At 43.1% G+C, this 17001-nt stretch overlaps 1 protein-coding gene across 1 annotated transcript in view; it reads left to right on the top strand.

Annotated features, from left to right (window-relative positions):
- The window catches only part of NRGN (neurogranin), a 45786-nt gene that overhangs the window by 12622 nt on the left and 16163 nt on the right, over positions 1–17001 (top strand). Inside the window, exon 2 of the mRNA XM_033172211.1 lies at positions 8300–8503. Coding sequence (XP_033028102.1) covers positions 8300–8500 — 201 coding nt within the window. The 3' untranslated portion in view covers positions 8501–8503. The remainder of the gene's footprint in view (positions 1–8299; positions 8504–17001) is intronic.

Here is a 17001-nt window from a genome sequence, read left to right as displayed (position 1 = left end):
CAGTGAGAAGAAGAACACAGGAACATAGGAAGTTGCCTTATAGAGAGCTGAATATTATCTACATAGACTACAGTGGCTCTCCACGACTTTAGACATCCTTCTTGGAGATGTCGGGATTGAACCTGGAAATTTCTATGTGCAAAGCTTTTTCAAAAAGTAGTCCCTTTGATTTCAGTAATAAAAGGAAAACAGTTGAGGAAGATTTCTAACCAGTTGCTTAGCAGCAATCAGTTAATGCTATATTAGTAACACAGATCCAGCAAACTTCTACTCATAGCTGACCTGTTGAAATGAATGGATTCCACCCAGCTGGGAGTGAGGATTTAAGGCAAGGTGGATTTGATTTAAATCAAATTGATTTAAATCACGATTTAAATCACTAGTCAGTAAGACTTGATTTAAATCATTATTTTTTACAGAAAGGCTCATTCTTGCTGGTATAATTTTAATATTTACAACTAGATGAAGGTTTCATTTTTGGAATAATAAATTTTCAGAGTAGTTTTTACAAATATTTTACAACTCAAATATTACTGATTTGGTTATACTATTAGAAATACGTAGGCAGAGCATGACATTGTGAATGGATTAATGGAATTCATTTTCCAAAAAACTTTAAACATTGCATATAAAGCCTCCTGCTACATAATTAAAAACAAATCCTTATTTCCTGACGAATAGCCTTTGGACTATAATGTAACTTAAATAGAAAACTATATTTAGAAACATTTTCCCTCCAAAAGCATGTTCTTTTAGAAAAAAAATCCAATTTAAATAAATAAAAAACCCGATTTTCTTTCTTTTTAAAAAAAAATCATTGATTTTTATCCACCCTGATTTAAGGCAGACTATGATGGACAAATTGTACCCCTTCCTGGAGCTACTGGCTTCAGGCTCTTCTGCAAAAGCCACCAAAATATTTCCAAAAAGTAGGAGTGGTTTATGTGTTGGTGGGACCCGAAGCAGACAAGATGTCTCAAGACTGAGTGGAAGCAATCATAAATGGATAGGACACTGATTTGCTTAAAAACGACACATGCTAATTTATATGTACAGATGCAAATGTAGAATTGATTACAATCATTTGAATAGAAATACACCTTGCTATAGTGGGAAGACTGTGGCCAGGTGTTCTGGGCACCTGCAGAGTTTCTAACTGCAGGGAAGAGAGTTGTAGCTCATTGGCAGAACACATGCCTTGCATGCAAAGCGTTCCAGGTTTGATCCCTGGTATCTCCAGGTAATGTTTGGAAAGACTCCTGCCTCAAACCCCAGAGAGTCAGTGTCAAAATATAGACTGATCTGGCTCTGTATCAGTGACAAATTCAATTCAGTTCACACTTAAAGGTGGAGCTATCTAGTTCATGGATCCCAAAACAACATTCAACCCGAAGCATAGCCATCGTTTGAAATTTGCACTTCCCTGAATTTTGCAGCGCAGTTCTCCAGCCAGCTTATGTGTAGAAAACTTCACATACCAAAGTGTATGTAAAAATGCATGTAATAGTCAAAATAACATTTTAAAATGTGCTATATTAAGGAAGATTGCTTTGTGACACTGTGTATGCTAGGCAAGATTGCAGACAAAAATTCTCCGATGTGTTTTTGTGACAACTTTAAAAAATAAATGTGGGGGGGAATATGCTACTGAGTGAAACCCAAATTAGCATGTTTAGCTGTTTTTTGTTATAAGGCAGCTTCCCAAGTTCCTGCGTTCCTAACGTGTCTTGGTAGATACAGCCATACCTCGGGTTGTGTTCGCTGTGGGTTGTGTTCGGCATGGGTTACGAACGCGCCTAACCCAGAAGTACCGGAACGGGTTACTTCTGAGTTCGGCGCTTCATGCGTGTGCAGATTCAGCGCTTAAGGTTGCGGACCTTTCAGGTTGCGAACGGGGCTCTGGAACAGAGGTACCACTGTAGAGGGATCGGCTCTAAGGATTTAAAGATGGGACTGGGATGATCACAGTCACCTGTGACCCTTGCAGAACTAGAAATTAAGTGGCTTAGGGGAACACCTTGTACACTACATTTATATGATGCCCTTATTTATTATGTTGCTACTGTAGAATTCAGCGAAACCCTAAGAGATGCCATTCAGCTCTGTGTAATTCAGCAGTCTGTTATTAGCCTAGGAAATGAAGACTCTGGAGGTGTTTATGATTCAACACTGTTTGCATGTTGCAATGGAAAGCGTTTTGACGAAGCCATCTATTCCCCTGCTGTGTGTCGACCCCAAGAAATAGATTCCTTAGAGTAGGAGATTCAGTAGATACAAAAGGAAACACATCTTCACACAACACATAGATAAATGATGAAATTTGCTACTGTAAGATATGGCGATGGCCTCCAACTTAGCTTTAAAAGGGGGTGAGCCAAATTGATTGAGAATAAGCCTACCAATGACTACTTGTCATGATGGTTGTTTATTGCCTTCAGGATCAGAGGCGTCCTGCTTCTGATTTTGAATGTTGCTGGGGAACGGCAATAGGGGAGGTCTAATGTCGTCATCTTCTGTTTCTGGGCATCCCAGAAGTGGTTGACCATGGTGGAAGCCTCTATAGCAGCAGCAGGAGCCACCCAGTGATGACTTCCTAGACTTGGTGGCACTGACATTTAGCTGCTTCAACAGCTAGGAGATTCAGCTACAAAATGGCATTTGTTGGAACATTGAGTACAAGGCGGGGGGACCGGGGACGGGACTTATGCACACCTTGTACTGCTGTAATGACATTTGTAACTGAAGAAGTGTGCATGCACACAAAAGCTTATACCAAGAACAAATTTAGTTGGTCTCTAAGGTGCTACTCGACAATTTTTTTAATTTTTTATATATATTTCGACATTTGCATCACTGTCTGTTTAATTGTAAGACACCTCTAGAACTTCAGTTCATAAATGGGGTATAAATATTCATTAATACATTAATAAAATATAGAAAACATTCTGGATTAGTTGTAGTTTTGATCTATTTTTAATCCATTAAAAACTAAAGAAAAAAGAAAAAAAATTGTCTGGGCCATATGATGCCAGGGTGTGACCTGCCCATGCTTGTGGGTCCTGTTCACTTTATAGCTGGGGGTCAGAGACGTAAAACCACTTTGGCAAAGAGGTTAAAACATCATGCTAGATCTCAGGCTCAAATCCTGGCTCACCTTTGACCATTTCCCAGTTAGCTTACCTCACAATGCTGCTGCAAGGATAATGTTAGGGGGAAGGTTGAAAGAAGAAGTTTGGACACAATCTCTTTAAAAAGAGGTTTGGACACTAAAGCTGTAAATAATAATAATAATAATAATGATGATGATGATGATGTTCTGTGCTTCCTTCTGGTGTCTGTGGATAAATGGAAGGTCCAGAAGTTGCAAAGTCTAATTATACGGGCTTCTATTCAACTGATCGCTTGCCAGAATCCTGACAATAATACCGATAAAACAATAATGGCAATTCAATTGTGGGCAGGGAAAAAAGCCTACAATTGTGTTATTGTGTGTAAGAATGGCAGAAATCTAATCTTTTAGAACAGGAAACATTTTTTTCCTATGCAGCTAGGCAACACTCTGTGCATAGAATACATTCCTCCACCACTCAGCCAAAAAGGCAGCTTCGGATCAATTAAATCTTTAGGACAGATTGAAGCCAGCAAGACACTTTTCTTTAAAAAGGCATAGTTCTATTTTAGCACCGTGAGAGCTCTAGGAACAGCACTGGAGGTGTGTTGTGTGTGTGTGTGTGGGGGGGAAGAGTGCCATTTCATAGACAATGCTCAGGTGTATGCAATATATATTCAGCAATGAATATCACATGCGTGCGAGTTAGCATGGCTGGCTGTCAGCAACTCAACTTTGGCAGGTAACCAATTATCCCATTATGGTGTTTTAGCTTCTTTGGCAGAATTGCTTCTTTACCTTCTCTCCCAGATGAGGCGTAACGTGAGTCACAATTTGGGGCGATGAGGCTTTCTAGATGACTACAAAAAGAAAGGAGGGTGGGGAGAGGAGGCTAGGTTTTTTTATTTCTAAAACGCTTTTCTTGTGCAACTCCTCCAATCCAGTGGCAGTAGGGCTAGTGTTACATAATCTGATTCCTGAGACTGGATACAAGGGGAGGCTGGGCTAGGCTGTTCCATATGTCCCACTGTTTCACAGGTGAAAACAGGGAAACAGTTATAAATACAACACGTCACAGCACCCAGTGCTTATATTGTGGTTCGGTACTCAAGGCATATGTTCACACATACATAATTTTACATTGCTAAAGCTTCCCCCTTTGCTTGTTCTACTCGGTCCTGGCTGCCAGTGGTTACTAGCCATGAGGTAATAGGTAAAAGGGGACGCGGGTCTAAACCACTGAGCCTCTTGGGCTTGCCGATCAGGAGGTTGGTGGTTTGAATCCCTGCCACAGGGTAAGCTCCCGTTGCTCTGTCCCAGCTCCTGCCAACTTAGCAGTTCGAAAGCACGCCAGTGCAAGCAGATAAAAAGGTAACGCTGCGGCGGGAAGGTAAACGGCATTTCTGTGCACTCTGGTTTCTGTCACAGTGTTCCATTGCGCCAGAAGCGGCTTAGTCCTGCTGGCCGCAAGACTCGCAAAGCTGTCTGTGGACAAATGCCCGCTCCCTCGGCCTGAAAGCGAGATGAGCGCTGCACCCCATAGTCGCCTTTGACTGGACTTAACCATCCAGGGGTCCTTTACCTTTGCTAGTCATGATGTCTATTTTCTCCCGTAGGCAGTATACAGTATAATACCCTCAAACATTACTCCGATGCAAATAGGGATGACCTACTTTCTTCTTCTTCTTCTTCTTCTTCTTCTTCTTCTTCTTCTTCTTCTTCTTCTTCTTCTTCTTCTTCCTCCTTCTCCTCCTCTGCCACTCTGGGCAGCTTCCAACGTATATAAAAACATAATAAAACATTAACAAAAGCTTCCCTATACAGGGCTGCCTTCAGATGTCTTCTAAAGGTTCTATAATTACTTATCTCCTTGGCTTAGGAATCACATAATTCCAACATTTCTCCAATGGAAGCACATACCTCCTACCATACCCTCCAACATTTCTCAGATGAAAATAGGGACATCCCAAGGAAAAGCGGGACATTCCGGGATCAAATCAGAAACTGGGATGACTTCTGTGAATCTGGGACTGCCCCCGGAACATAGGGACCCTTGGAGGGTCTGCGGCACGCCTCTGAATATCAGTTGATGGGAACCACAGGTGGGGAAAGGGCTGCTGCATTCAGGTCCTGCTTGCGGGCTTCCCAGAGGCATCTAGTTGGCCACTGTGAGAACAGGATGCTGAACTAGATGGGCAAGCACCCTTATCCAGCAGGGTATCTCATCTTCTGTCTGCATCTACTCTGCAGTAGTAACATGTCGTCCAGGGAGGAGTCTGGTGTTCTGGTTGGGCAGTCCCTTAACACATCATCAAAAAGGTGGCACAGATTTGCATGAAATTTGCATAGGTACAGATGCAATGTTAGAAATCACAATGGTATTTAAAATTATATCCAACAATCAGTCAAATCTTTATTACAGTCATAGACCAGCATAAGTAGGGTGGGGTACAATCATTTAAAATATGTAAACCTTTTTGGAAAGCTAAAAAGTATAAAAACAGAAGGTATGTCTAAAAGACTACAAGAATCTAAAAGAAGGGTTTGGAGCATTAAACAGATGTGGAAGAGCATAAAAGGTTAGTATATAAAAAACTATAGCTATCAATTTAGAGAGCACTCTGATATGAGTGTTCATTAAATCTAGTTTGTGGCACAGGTTATCTATCACCCGACAAATTTTGAACACGGCTCTGCAGAATCTGGCAACATTGTACAGTATGTTGTAGCAGCGTTGGTATATGAAAGCAGAAGGGAGGTATAGAATTGTCCGGTGCGCCCTGGGTACTTATGGAGTAGTGGGGAGGTGAGGCTAGTACAAATTTCTCTATAGTGTAAGCACTGGAGAAGCACATGCTCTATTGTTTCTATTTGTCCAGAGTCACAGGGGCATTGTCTCTCCGAGTAAGCCATTGACCTTCAATGACAGCCAAAGGGAGGGTGTGACATCGTGCCAGGATAAAGGCCCTCCGATGTTTAGGGGCTTCGAGTTTAGTTAGAAATGCCATGGGGGAGGCAGAGTACCTGGTGGATTCATTGGTGATAAAAGTTGCGGTCCTGGCTAGATCCAATTGGTGCTCTGTGTCCACTAAGGTAAAGGGACCCCTGACCATTAGGTCCAATTGTGGATGACTCTGGGGTTGCAGCGCTCATCTGGCTTTACTGGCTGAGGGAGCCAGCGTACAGCTTCCGGGTCATGTGGCCAGCATGATTAACCCACTTCTGGCGAACCAGAGCAGTGCACAGTAACAGCGTTTACCTTCCCGCCGGAGCGGTACCTGTTTATCTACTTGCACTTTGACGTGCTTTGGAACTGCTAGGTTGGCAGGAGCTGGGACTGAGCAATGGGAGCTCACCCTGTTGCGGGGATTTGAACTGCCGACCTTCTGATCTGTAAGCCCTAGGCTCTGTGGTTTAACCCACAGCGCCACCCGCATCCCTTCTGTGTCCACTACACATTGTTTAATGAGTACTTTGGCCTGATTGTATCCCATTTTGAGTAGAAGACCTGGAGAGAATTTAAATTATATCTCACCTTAGTGAGGAAGACTATGGCCGGGGACCTGCTGGCTGGCCTGAACAATCTACTGTCCAGTTGTGGATGAGCAGCTCAAAGTCTGCACCCTGTTCTCCCTTTTTATGATATCTTGATCTTTAAACTGGACTTGGACCACAGAGCCATTCAAATGAGAAATGCCTTCTATACAGAGAACTCTTCTCCTTGGTCACCTGTCCTGGGATGAAGTCCTGTACACTAGAATAACAGAATGTCTTTATGAGATATGAACCATTCATAGGAGCACAGTAAGCTGCTTTTTTCCCTTTCCTTTCCTGCTTTTCACCTCAATCTTGGCTGCCTCTTTTGTTTTGAAAGGAGAGAAGAAAATACAATCTCACACTTGTCTGATGAAACCACAACAAAGCCCAGTCATTTCCAACAAACCTATAGCTATTTGCAGTCTGAAGTTATGGTGGGTTGAAGTCAGCACCAAGTTGTAATTAAAGTTAGCACAAACAGCCCTTGATGGGAACTTCAGGGATAAATGAACATTAGTTCATTCCTGGGTTGGTTGGTTTTGCTTTGAATAATATGACAAAAAACAGCCATGGTCCAGACTGACATCAAACCCATATCTTGGAAAGCTGTCAGTTCCTGCTGGCTCCTGAGACCAAGTAGCAGGTTTTTGTCTATGTTTGGACACAACTGGATGAAATTTTGAATCAAGATGGTGGTCTGAACTTTTTTTTTCTTTTTTAATTTTTTAATTGGCCCTCCCCCATAATTGTACCATTTTAACATAACCATTTCAGACATTAAAGTACAAGGTTCTTTTGAACTTTTGCACCTCCTTCCCTCCCTCCACGAGTTCCATGTTTAAGATTCAATTTGCTGCATCTTTTACCATTATACAGCTGTTAAATAACCACAATTACCATAAATAATTCCACATTACAAGTGTCCTTACATCCCTGCCAAAGATTTTAACTGTTTACAGTGGTCTTTTAAATAAATTACAAATTTACTCCAGTCTTTAGAAAATACTTGATCTGCCTGGTTTCGGATGTTCCCCGTCAGTTTCGCCATCTCTGCATACTCCATCAGTTTCACCTGCCATTCTTCTTTTGTTGGTACCGGTACTTCTCCTTCCTTCCATCTCTGGGCTAGTAGCATTCTCACTGCCATTGTACATAAAAAAATATTTTATCTTCTCTTGGTTAACTCTTCACCTATTATACCTAGTAAAAAAGGCATCTGGTTTTTAACGAATTTTTTAAAAACATTTTCTTTAGTTCATTATATATCATTTCCCAGAAAGCCTTTACCAGTGTACATGTCCATCACATGGACCGAACTTTTCAAAACAGCCCTGATTTTGACCACTGATTTCAAAATGGAAACTGATCGTTTTGCTTCTTAGGTTTCCAAAGCGATTCCAGCTATGAGGTTGCTAGTATTGGCGTAAATATGGTAGCGCCTTCATGTGCTATTTCCTGCAGTTGGTTTGCAAACCACTGTTCCAAATCTATATTGTGCTCCTGCTCCTGAGAAGATTCAGGATCAGAGGGGGGGGGGGTTGGCTCCCATCATTCCTCCTCAGTGCAGCCCCCCTCAGCACGGTCCCTGACAAGAATGTACCTGATGGCGTGAAGACCTCCTGTGTTTATTCTGCTTCCATCCCTCTCTCGCAGGAAGGCGCTTGCACCAAGCTGGATGAAGACATCATGGATATTCCCTTGGATGACCCCAGTGCCAATGCGGCTGCCGCCAAGATCCAGGCCAGTTTCCGTGGTCATATGACTAGGAAGAAGATCAAAGGGGGAGAGCGCAAAAACAAGGACCCCGAGTGCACGAGCAGCACTCGCGCGGGGGACCTACGCAATGGAGATTAAGTGGTAAGGATCCTAACGCCCCAGTCCAGCCCAGCTTTCTTGTTTGTTTTGCATGTACCTAGTTTAATTTACCTTCCTACGAAGAGTCTTGTGGTACCTAAAAGATGAAACAATTTATTGTGGCATAAGCTGCTGTGGTCTAGAGCAGGAATGAGGGACCTGTGGGCCTCCAGATGTTGTTAGACAAGAGTTATCATCATCCCTGGACATTGACTAGGCTGGCTGGTGCTGATGGGAGTTGTAGTCCAACAGCACCTGGAAGGCCACAGGTTCCCCATCCCTGCAGTGATCTCTGCCCTTATTCTCTTAACAAAGGGTCAGGGAGCCTGTGACCTTCCAGATATCAATGAATCCCAGCCCCCATTATCCTTGACCATTGTCTATGACCAAGCCATCATGGTCAATGGTAGGAACTGAAGTGTATAATAAATAATATAATATAATATAATATAATATAATATAATATAATATAATATAATATAATATAATATTTATTATTTGTACCCCGCCCATCTGGCTGGGTTTCCCCAGCCACTCTAGGCGGCTTCCAACAGAAATCAAATACAGTAGGTGGGTTCCCACGAGGCAAGACACAGTGATAACAGCAAGAACTTTTATTGAACTACGTAACTAGGAAACAGAGGAAAAGCAATGGCTTATATACATTTCTGAAGGCTTGGGCCACTCCCACTCCCAACGTGATTGGCTGTTTAAACTTCCAAACTGCGAATCACGACTCAGAGTTCAGGGGCCAATGGCAGAGGCCCAAATCCTGAAATGTTCCGTGATTGGACAACATGTATCGGATCAGAACACAGGAGCTCAGAATCCTTAGTCCAGACTCAAGCTCAGGCAAACACAGACCACTGAATACATAACAGGAATGATGGGAGTTGGGGGGTCTAGCAACATGTCAAGGGCCACAGTTTCCACATCTCTGATTTAAATCAAAGACTCAGTCAGTTTCCTGCTGCGTGTAGCTTTGGCATTGTCTGTCCAAAAATTCATGATATGTTATGTCCTCCTACTAACTCCCCAGGGTGTCAAAGATGCCAAATTTGAAGGGGATTGAGCAAAAGCTTCCTATTATTTTAGAGGCAAATTTAAAAAGTGCACATCCTATACGCTCCCCATTGATTTCAGCGAAAGATTCAGGCAGTCTCCCGGGGGGTCTGGTATCATCTTGGGTGCTTTTCATTCCAATGACATGAAATTTGCAGTCATTCTATTATTCCCTCTGGGCACCAGACCTGCCAATTTTCAGATGGATTGGACAAAGGGTTCCCATTTAATAGGCAATTAAACAAGGAGCAACAGACTCAGCCTAACTGCAGTCGAAACTAAACAGAATTTACCACCAATCTGTCAATTTCATGGCTGTCTCTCCTCTTTCCCTGAGACATTTCAGTGTACAGATAAGAAATGCAAACAATTCAGCCTTCCCGATCCTGGCGCCCTTCAGATGCTATGGACTACCACTCCCAGCAGCCTCAGCGGCATTACAGTGCTGACTGGGGCTGATGGGCTTTGTAGTCTAAAACATCTGGAGGACTCTAATACAAGCTCATTCAAAGTGCATGCAAAAAGAAAACAAATGGAATTTCATTTCTGCACACATTCGTTCCCGTTTTTCGTTCGTTTTGAACATTCATTTCTGCAACGCATCCAAAGGACAAAACAAACAGGCTTCGAAAAGCCTTGTTGCAATCACTGCGTTGTAACCAATACTATCATTGTATCATTTTAATGGCCAAGATAACCATTCATTATTCTACACAGCAATTTTGCAGTAATTATGATGAATACGCCCACTATGCCCGCCCTGTAGAAATATCTTACTTTATTAGGCTTTATCTTACTTTATTAGGCTGTCATTGTTGAGAGAATGAAAACATATGCTTTCTATTACTGTTTATGGTCTCCAGAACTGTTCCCTGCCCTTTCCTCATTTTCCCACTTAAGCACATACAGTGGTACCTTGGTTCTCAAACTTAATCCGTTCTGGAAGTCTGTTCCAAAACCAAAGCGTTCCAAAACCAAGGCACGCTTTCCCATAGAAAGTAATGTAAATTGGATTAATCCATTCCAGACTTTTAAAAACAACCCCTAAAAGAGCAATTTAACATGAATTTTACTATCCAACGAGACCATTGATCCATAAAATGAAAGCAATAATCAATGTTCTGTACTATAAAATAAATAAGACAGTATTGTAGATGATAATTTTTTTTTTAAAAAAAAATCTTATGTGCACTGATGATAATCATTGTTTGGATGGGGGGCTTTTATCCATTTATGGAGTCACACAATCAATCAGTCAGCAGCTGAACACTAAGAATCCCGGGAACTGTAGTTTATCCCCCACGGAGCTACAATTCCCAGCACCCTTAACAACCTACATGGATTCTTTGGGCAGAAGTCACGTGTGTTACATATGCTCTAAGTGCACAGTGCGTCTGCAGCCTTGGAGGAAGACACCTTATGCAAGGTGGCCAGAGGTGTGTGGCGGAATCCAGTGCAGCAGCACAGCACGTTCAGCCGGTGCATTTTGCAGAATTTGTTGCTGCAAGACATGGGTATGGCCACTGGCGCAGATGACTTTAAAAGAGCACCAGATAAATTTGTGGCATGGAGGTCCTATTGGCAATGATAGCTAAATGGCATCTTTTATGCTCAGTGGAGCTCTAAATACCGTTTTGCTGAGGTCAGGGGGGGGGGAGGGAGCAATGGAGACACTTCATAGCCTGCTTCTTGGCTTCCTGGAAACATCCGCTTGCCCTTCGTTGGGAAGAGGATGCGGGATTAGATGGACCCTCAGCCTGATGCTTTTTTTGTCCCCTGTTGCGACAACACTAATGACAGGAAGGGAGAAAATGTTGTATGACATGAAACTCCCTGCAAGTATAAAGCAGATAAATAATGTCTGGAAATCCTGTATTTATTTATTTTTAAAAAAGAATATTGAGATCATACTGACCCTTTCTCTTTCTCCATGGTAGTCAGCAGCTTTATAGTGCGTCCACCACAAAAGCAGTCTCCCCTGGTCTATTGTTGCTTTCAGATTTAGCTCCCTACAGTTTGGTGAACTTTCAGTTTGGTGAAGTTTTTCGCAAGGGTGAGCAGCACCGAAACTACATGTGAGATCTGCTGTTGATGCTTTTAAAGACTTCCTGGTTTTGTTGCTGTTGCTTTTCATACACCGCTTATTTGAAGTCATTTTAATGTTTTCTTATAAGCTGCCCTGATAATGTACTGGGTGCAAATCCCTTTCTCCATTATTGGTTCTCCCTCTTTTTAAAACAAAACGTTGAATGCTGCCATGGAAGAAGAAGAGTTTGGATTTGATATCCTGCTTTATCACTACCCGAAGGAGTCTCAAAGCGGCTAACATTCTCCTTTCCCTTCCTCCCCCATAACAAACACTCTGTGAGGTCCGTGGGGCTGAGAGGCTTCAGAGAAGTGTGACTAGCCCAAGGTCACCCAGCAGCTGCAGGTGGAGGAGCGGAGACACGAACCCGGTTCCCCAGATTACGAGCCTACCGCTCTTAACCACTACACCACACTGGTTCTCTGGAAGGGTAGACACAGTCCAGATCAGGGCTGCAACAATGTAGGGTTGTTGTTTTTAAACCTTCATTAATCCTCCAATACATTTTCCCAATCTGAATGGTCACTACCCCGCCCCCTGGAGCTGCTATTTGCCTTTTACGCATGGGAAAAACCATATGCTGTCAGGCGCATCTGGGTCGGTGTGCAACTCCTCTAAGTGGGGAGCCACCAAGCTGCAAATAGCAGCTTCTCTGCAAAGCACCTTCAAGCCCCAGATTGACTCTGCCCGCCCTGGATGGCCATTGGATCCTGTTGGATGGGAAGGAGTATAGAAGACTTTCCTCTTGCAGTTCAGCCTCACTTGAGCAACGTGGCCCTTCTGTGCTCTTGGGCCCTTATAGCCTTGGTTTGTCTTTGGTTCTGACTTCTGGTTTGGCCTAGTCTTCAGTCCTGACTTACCCCCGACTGCTGCCCATGGGCCCAGCCCTGGCACGCAGAGTTGTTTCCTTAACACCTGCCAGCACCTCAGTCCCTTCCTTACCTCCAGCCCCTTTGCTGCTTTTGGCAAGCTCCCATCACTCTGTCTTCTGCCTTCAGGGCCATAGCTCAAGGACAGAACATCTGCTTTCCATGCAAGTCCCAAGGTTCAATCCCTGGGATCTCCAGGTAGGGCTGGGAGATAACACTGCAATGCCTTAGTCTCCTTTGACTGGACTGAACCGTCGAAGATTCCTTTACCTTTTTACCTTTTACAGGGGAGAGAGGACCTGGGGGTGTACAAAGCATAATGAGACCGAAGCAGAAATAGATTGAGAAAAGCAGGCCACATTACGTATCTAGTACACCTTGCCCTTTGAGGCTGTCAGATTGAGGACAAGAAGCAAACAATTTGACCTGCTCTGTTCCAGACGAATGAGTTCAGTGTGGCGCACTTTGCTCTCTTCTCCACCTCCATCTTTATCCTCATAACAAACCTGCCAGGTAAAGTTAGGCCAAAAGTAGCAACTGGCCCATGGTCTCCCCGTGACAGTGGCATAGCGTCGGTTGCTGGCACCCAGGGCATGGGGGAGGCAGGAACACATGGGGCAGGTGGAGGGATGTGTGTAGACCCTTGCTGCTGCTGAAGTGACTCCATCTACACCAGAGTAAAGCGGGGCCACACTGAGCCACCTGCCCGCCTGGGATGAGCCTGGCTGGCTGACATGGTGGGCAGAGAGGAGCACCAGGCTGGGCCAAGTGGGGTCACCTGTGTGGGGGCACCTGGTTTGCACACACTCAAAAAATGTATGCCCAGGGCTGTGGCCCTGTGGCCCCCACACACTGCACCCCTGCCCAGTGAGCTTCATGGCTGAGTGGGGATTTGAACCTGGGTCTCTCTCGGCCAAGTATAACACTCACACCTGGGGACAGGTGTCCTGTTCCCTCCTTCAGAGGTTATTAGGATGCAGTTCCCATTGGCACCAGCCAGCATGCTGAATAGCCAAGGATGATGGGAATTGTAGTCCAACAGCACCTTGAGAACCATAGGTTCCCCATGCCTGCTCTAACCTCTACAGCAGTGTTTTTCAACCACTGTTCCGCGGCACACTAGTGTGCCGCGAGATGTTGCCTGGTGTGCCGTGGGAAAAATTGTGTTTATTTGATTCCTATTCAAGAGAATTACTTTATATATAGTCAATATAGGCACAGAGTTAAATTTTTTAACATTTTCTAATGGTGGTGTGCCTCGTGATTTTTTTCATAAAACAAGTGTGCCCTTGCCCAAAAAAGGTTGAAAAACACTGCTCTACAGCACACAGTCATTCTTTGGTTCCTCACTGTGGTATTCAATTTATATCATAGAATATGATATAAGCGTGTGCTGGGATGGCACATACATTAAGCAAGTGTATAGTAAAACCTGTTGTTGTTGTTGGTTTTGCTACAGTCCTGTTTTTTGCTTGGTTTCTTCCAAGAGCTTTTTAAAAAAATAATAATTATCTTAAAATGCCACATCCCACTTTTCTCTCTCTCGAAAAGAAACGCAGAGTGGATGATAAGAATTAAAATACATCCATTAAAAACAATTTCAAATGCATGCAATAAAAACAAATTCAAAGGCATCCAATAAAAATGAATTCAGAAAATGCACCAAACCACCAACACTCTAAACCAAAAACAACAGATTTCCAAAAATCAACAAAAACAACAACTTGTAAACAAACACCAAAGAGAGAGCAAGGCTGCCTCCAGAAGGGCTAAATTTTACATTTTATATCATCCATCTTTCTGGGTATTTTAAAACCATAAAGCGCTTTGGGTACATTGGCAGAATCAGCCAAGGAAAAGGAAAATAGCCTTCATAGATACATAACAAGGAGAAGAAAGTTTTCAAGCCCTGTGAAAATATTGAAGCAGTTTGTAAGTTGCTTTAGTCACATGGCCCTGGGGAAGCAGAGGGGCATCCATGTTGGATTTCTGCAGCCATATTTTATTCCCTGTTGTAGAGCATCTTCACAACAACCCTGTGAGGTAGGTTCAGCCGAGAGAAGCAGTGAGCAGCCTAAGGTTACCAGTGAATTTAGTGGCTGGGGGAGATTTGAACACAAGCCTTCTACATGTGACCCTCCAGCCACTGAAAAATGGCTTCTATGCACAATTGTGTGTTCTTTGCACTTCAAATTACCTTCAGGGCAGCTTGCAAGTGGCTAATTGAGTGAGGACAAAGTAATTTTGGCGGTAGCTTTGGGGCTTTCAATTGCCCCCCTCCTGGAGATTCCTCCAGCTCCCTCCTTGTTTTCTTTTTGATGGAAGCTGAAAATATTTCCTTTTTTCCCCGGGGGGGGGGATTGTTTGGTTTTTCAAATTAAAATTTTACAGAGATATATCGAACATAAATAATGAAAACAATATTCCAAGAAACCTCCTGGACTTCCATCCTCCCCTTTGTGGATCCTGTTATTAATCATTTCCTCCCGCATATTTTATGATGATCCAAATCTTTTTACATCTCCATTGTGTCCAAATTTCACCCTTAGACTACAAGTGATATTCCAATCCTACTAACGATTTTAACTGCTTACAGTAGTCTTTAAGATAAGTTATAAATTTTCCCCATTCCTTATTAAAATTTCTGACTCTTCCGGTCATTTTAGCCATTTCAGCATAGTCCATCAACTTCATCTGCCATTCTTCTCTAGTAGGGACTTTATCTTCTTTCCATCTCTGGGCCAGTGACATCTGCACAGTTGTGGTCGGATACATAAATCGTCTTTTCTGCTCCCTTGGAATTTTGACACCTAGAATTCCTAAAAGGAAGGCTTCAGGGTTTTTGTTTTTGTCTTTTTAGCAAAGGTTATTCTAAACATTTTTGAAGCTGAAAATATTTCCATTTGAACAGGCTTTTAAAGTTTATCACTGCTGCTGCTTTTAACGTGTAGGAAAAATAAGACGACCTAGCTTAGCGTTTTCTACACTCACGGGAAGCAGTTCTTCAGGAAGAAGTGAGTTTAATGGCTGCTACCTTTAATGATTGCTGTCCATATTTGTGACTTTAATATCGTGTATTTTATTTCTGTTTCTTTTGAAAGGCACTCTGGCTGCCCATTTGAATTGGAGAACTGGCTACTGCTGCTGCTGCTGTTAAATTTTATACCATAAGCTTAGAATTAGACGCCGGGCAAATTTTTCAGCTCCTTCCTTCCTTCTTTCCTTCCTTCCATGTTGCTAGTCCTTATGGCTGCAATGAGAACTGTGAACAATGCCTGTTTAAGCTGATGTGTCGGCATGAGAGCAGGACTTGCACTGGGGGCTTCAGTCCTTGGCACTCTTCCTTGACACACACACCCACGGCCAGCAGAAAATACTAAATGCAAAAAAGAAGCAAATGCATTCAATTTTCATAATTTATTCCAGGTGCCGATTTGGTTCCCCCTCCTGTTTTTTTTTTTTTTTTTTTAAAAAAACTTGTCTCTAGAGTATCTTCCCTGTGTAGTCAGACTAGATGATTCTTGACATCCCTTCCTACTCATTTCGGTGGAAAACAGATGCTACGTGCTGTGCAGACTTGCTGGGAAGATTTCTGGCAGAGAAAAATGATTATTTCCCCGTGCTCCCTGCCCTCAGCTGAGTTGATGTGTACTTCTAATGCTACTCGCTGCATGTTGGGTGTTGTCAACTCAACAGCAAGCTAGCAGCATCGCACAAATTGTGATTATTACGGATAAATGGTAAGGCAGGCTCAAGCTTAGTTCTGTCCCTGGAGCAATTATGATGATCATGCTTATTAGTAGTAGCATTTATATTAATTAGTTGCTTTATTTATAGAAATGACTTACGGACACAGTAGAAATGCTAAAAGCAATTACAGTCGTACCTTGGATCCTGAATGCCTTGCGAGTTGAATGTTTTGGCTCCTGAACGCCACAAACCCAGAAGTGAGTGTTCCGGTTTGCGAACGTTTTTAGGAACCCGAACGGCCATTGCAACTTCCGCGGCTTCCGATTGGCTGAAGGAGCTTCCTGCAGCCAATCAGAAGCAGCTCCTTGGTTTTCGAACGTTTTGGAAGTTGAACGGACTTCCAGAACGGATTCCTGTTCGACCTCCGAGGTACAACTGTACAATGAACAGAATCCATAAAAACCTTTAAAAACAAACAAACAAATTAACACCCAAACAAACCTTAAACATCTATGCAAATAAAACACAGGATTAGCAGAGGGACTAGCACCTTTAAAATCCAAATGTGTTTGTGAATTCGGTACTGCCTAGAGCTGCAATTTCCTATCCTTTTTCATTGACAGCTACATGGCAGGGGGAAATCAATCAGATGCAATTCTCCTGCACTTCTGTACTTGTGTGTGTGTGTGTGTGTGTGTGTGTGTGTGTGTGTAGAAACACCCATGCCAAACCTCTCTCTGCCATTAGCAACTGTGAATCATGGAAAACTTTTAACCACTGTTAAAGGGGGGGGG

This window comes from Lacerta agilis, chromosome 15 (genome assembly GCF_009819535.1).
Source record: "Lacerta agilis isolate rLacAgi1 chromosome 15, rLacAgi1.pri, whole genome shotgun sequence".
NCBI lineage: Eukaryota > Metazoa > Chordata > Lepidosauria > Squamata > Lacertidae > Lacerta > Lacerta agilis.
This window is presented reverse-complemented; position numbering and strand designations above follow the sequence as displayed.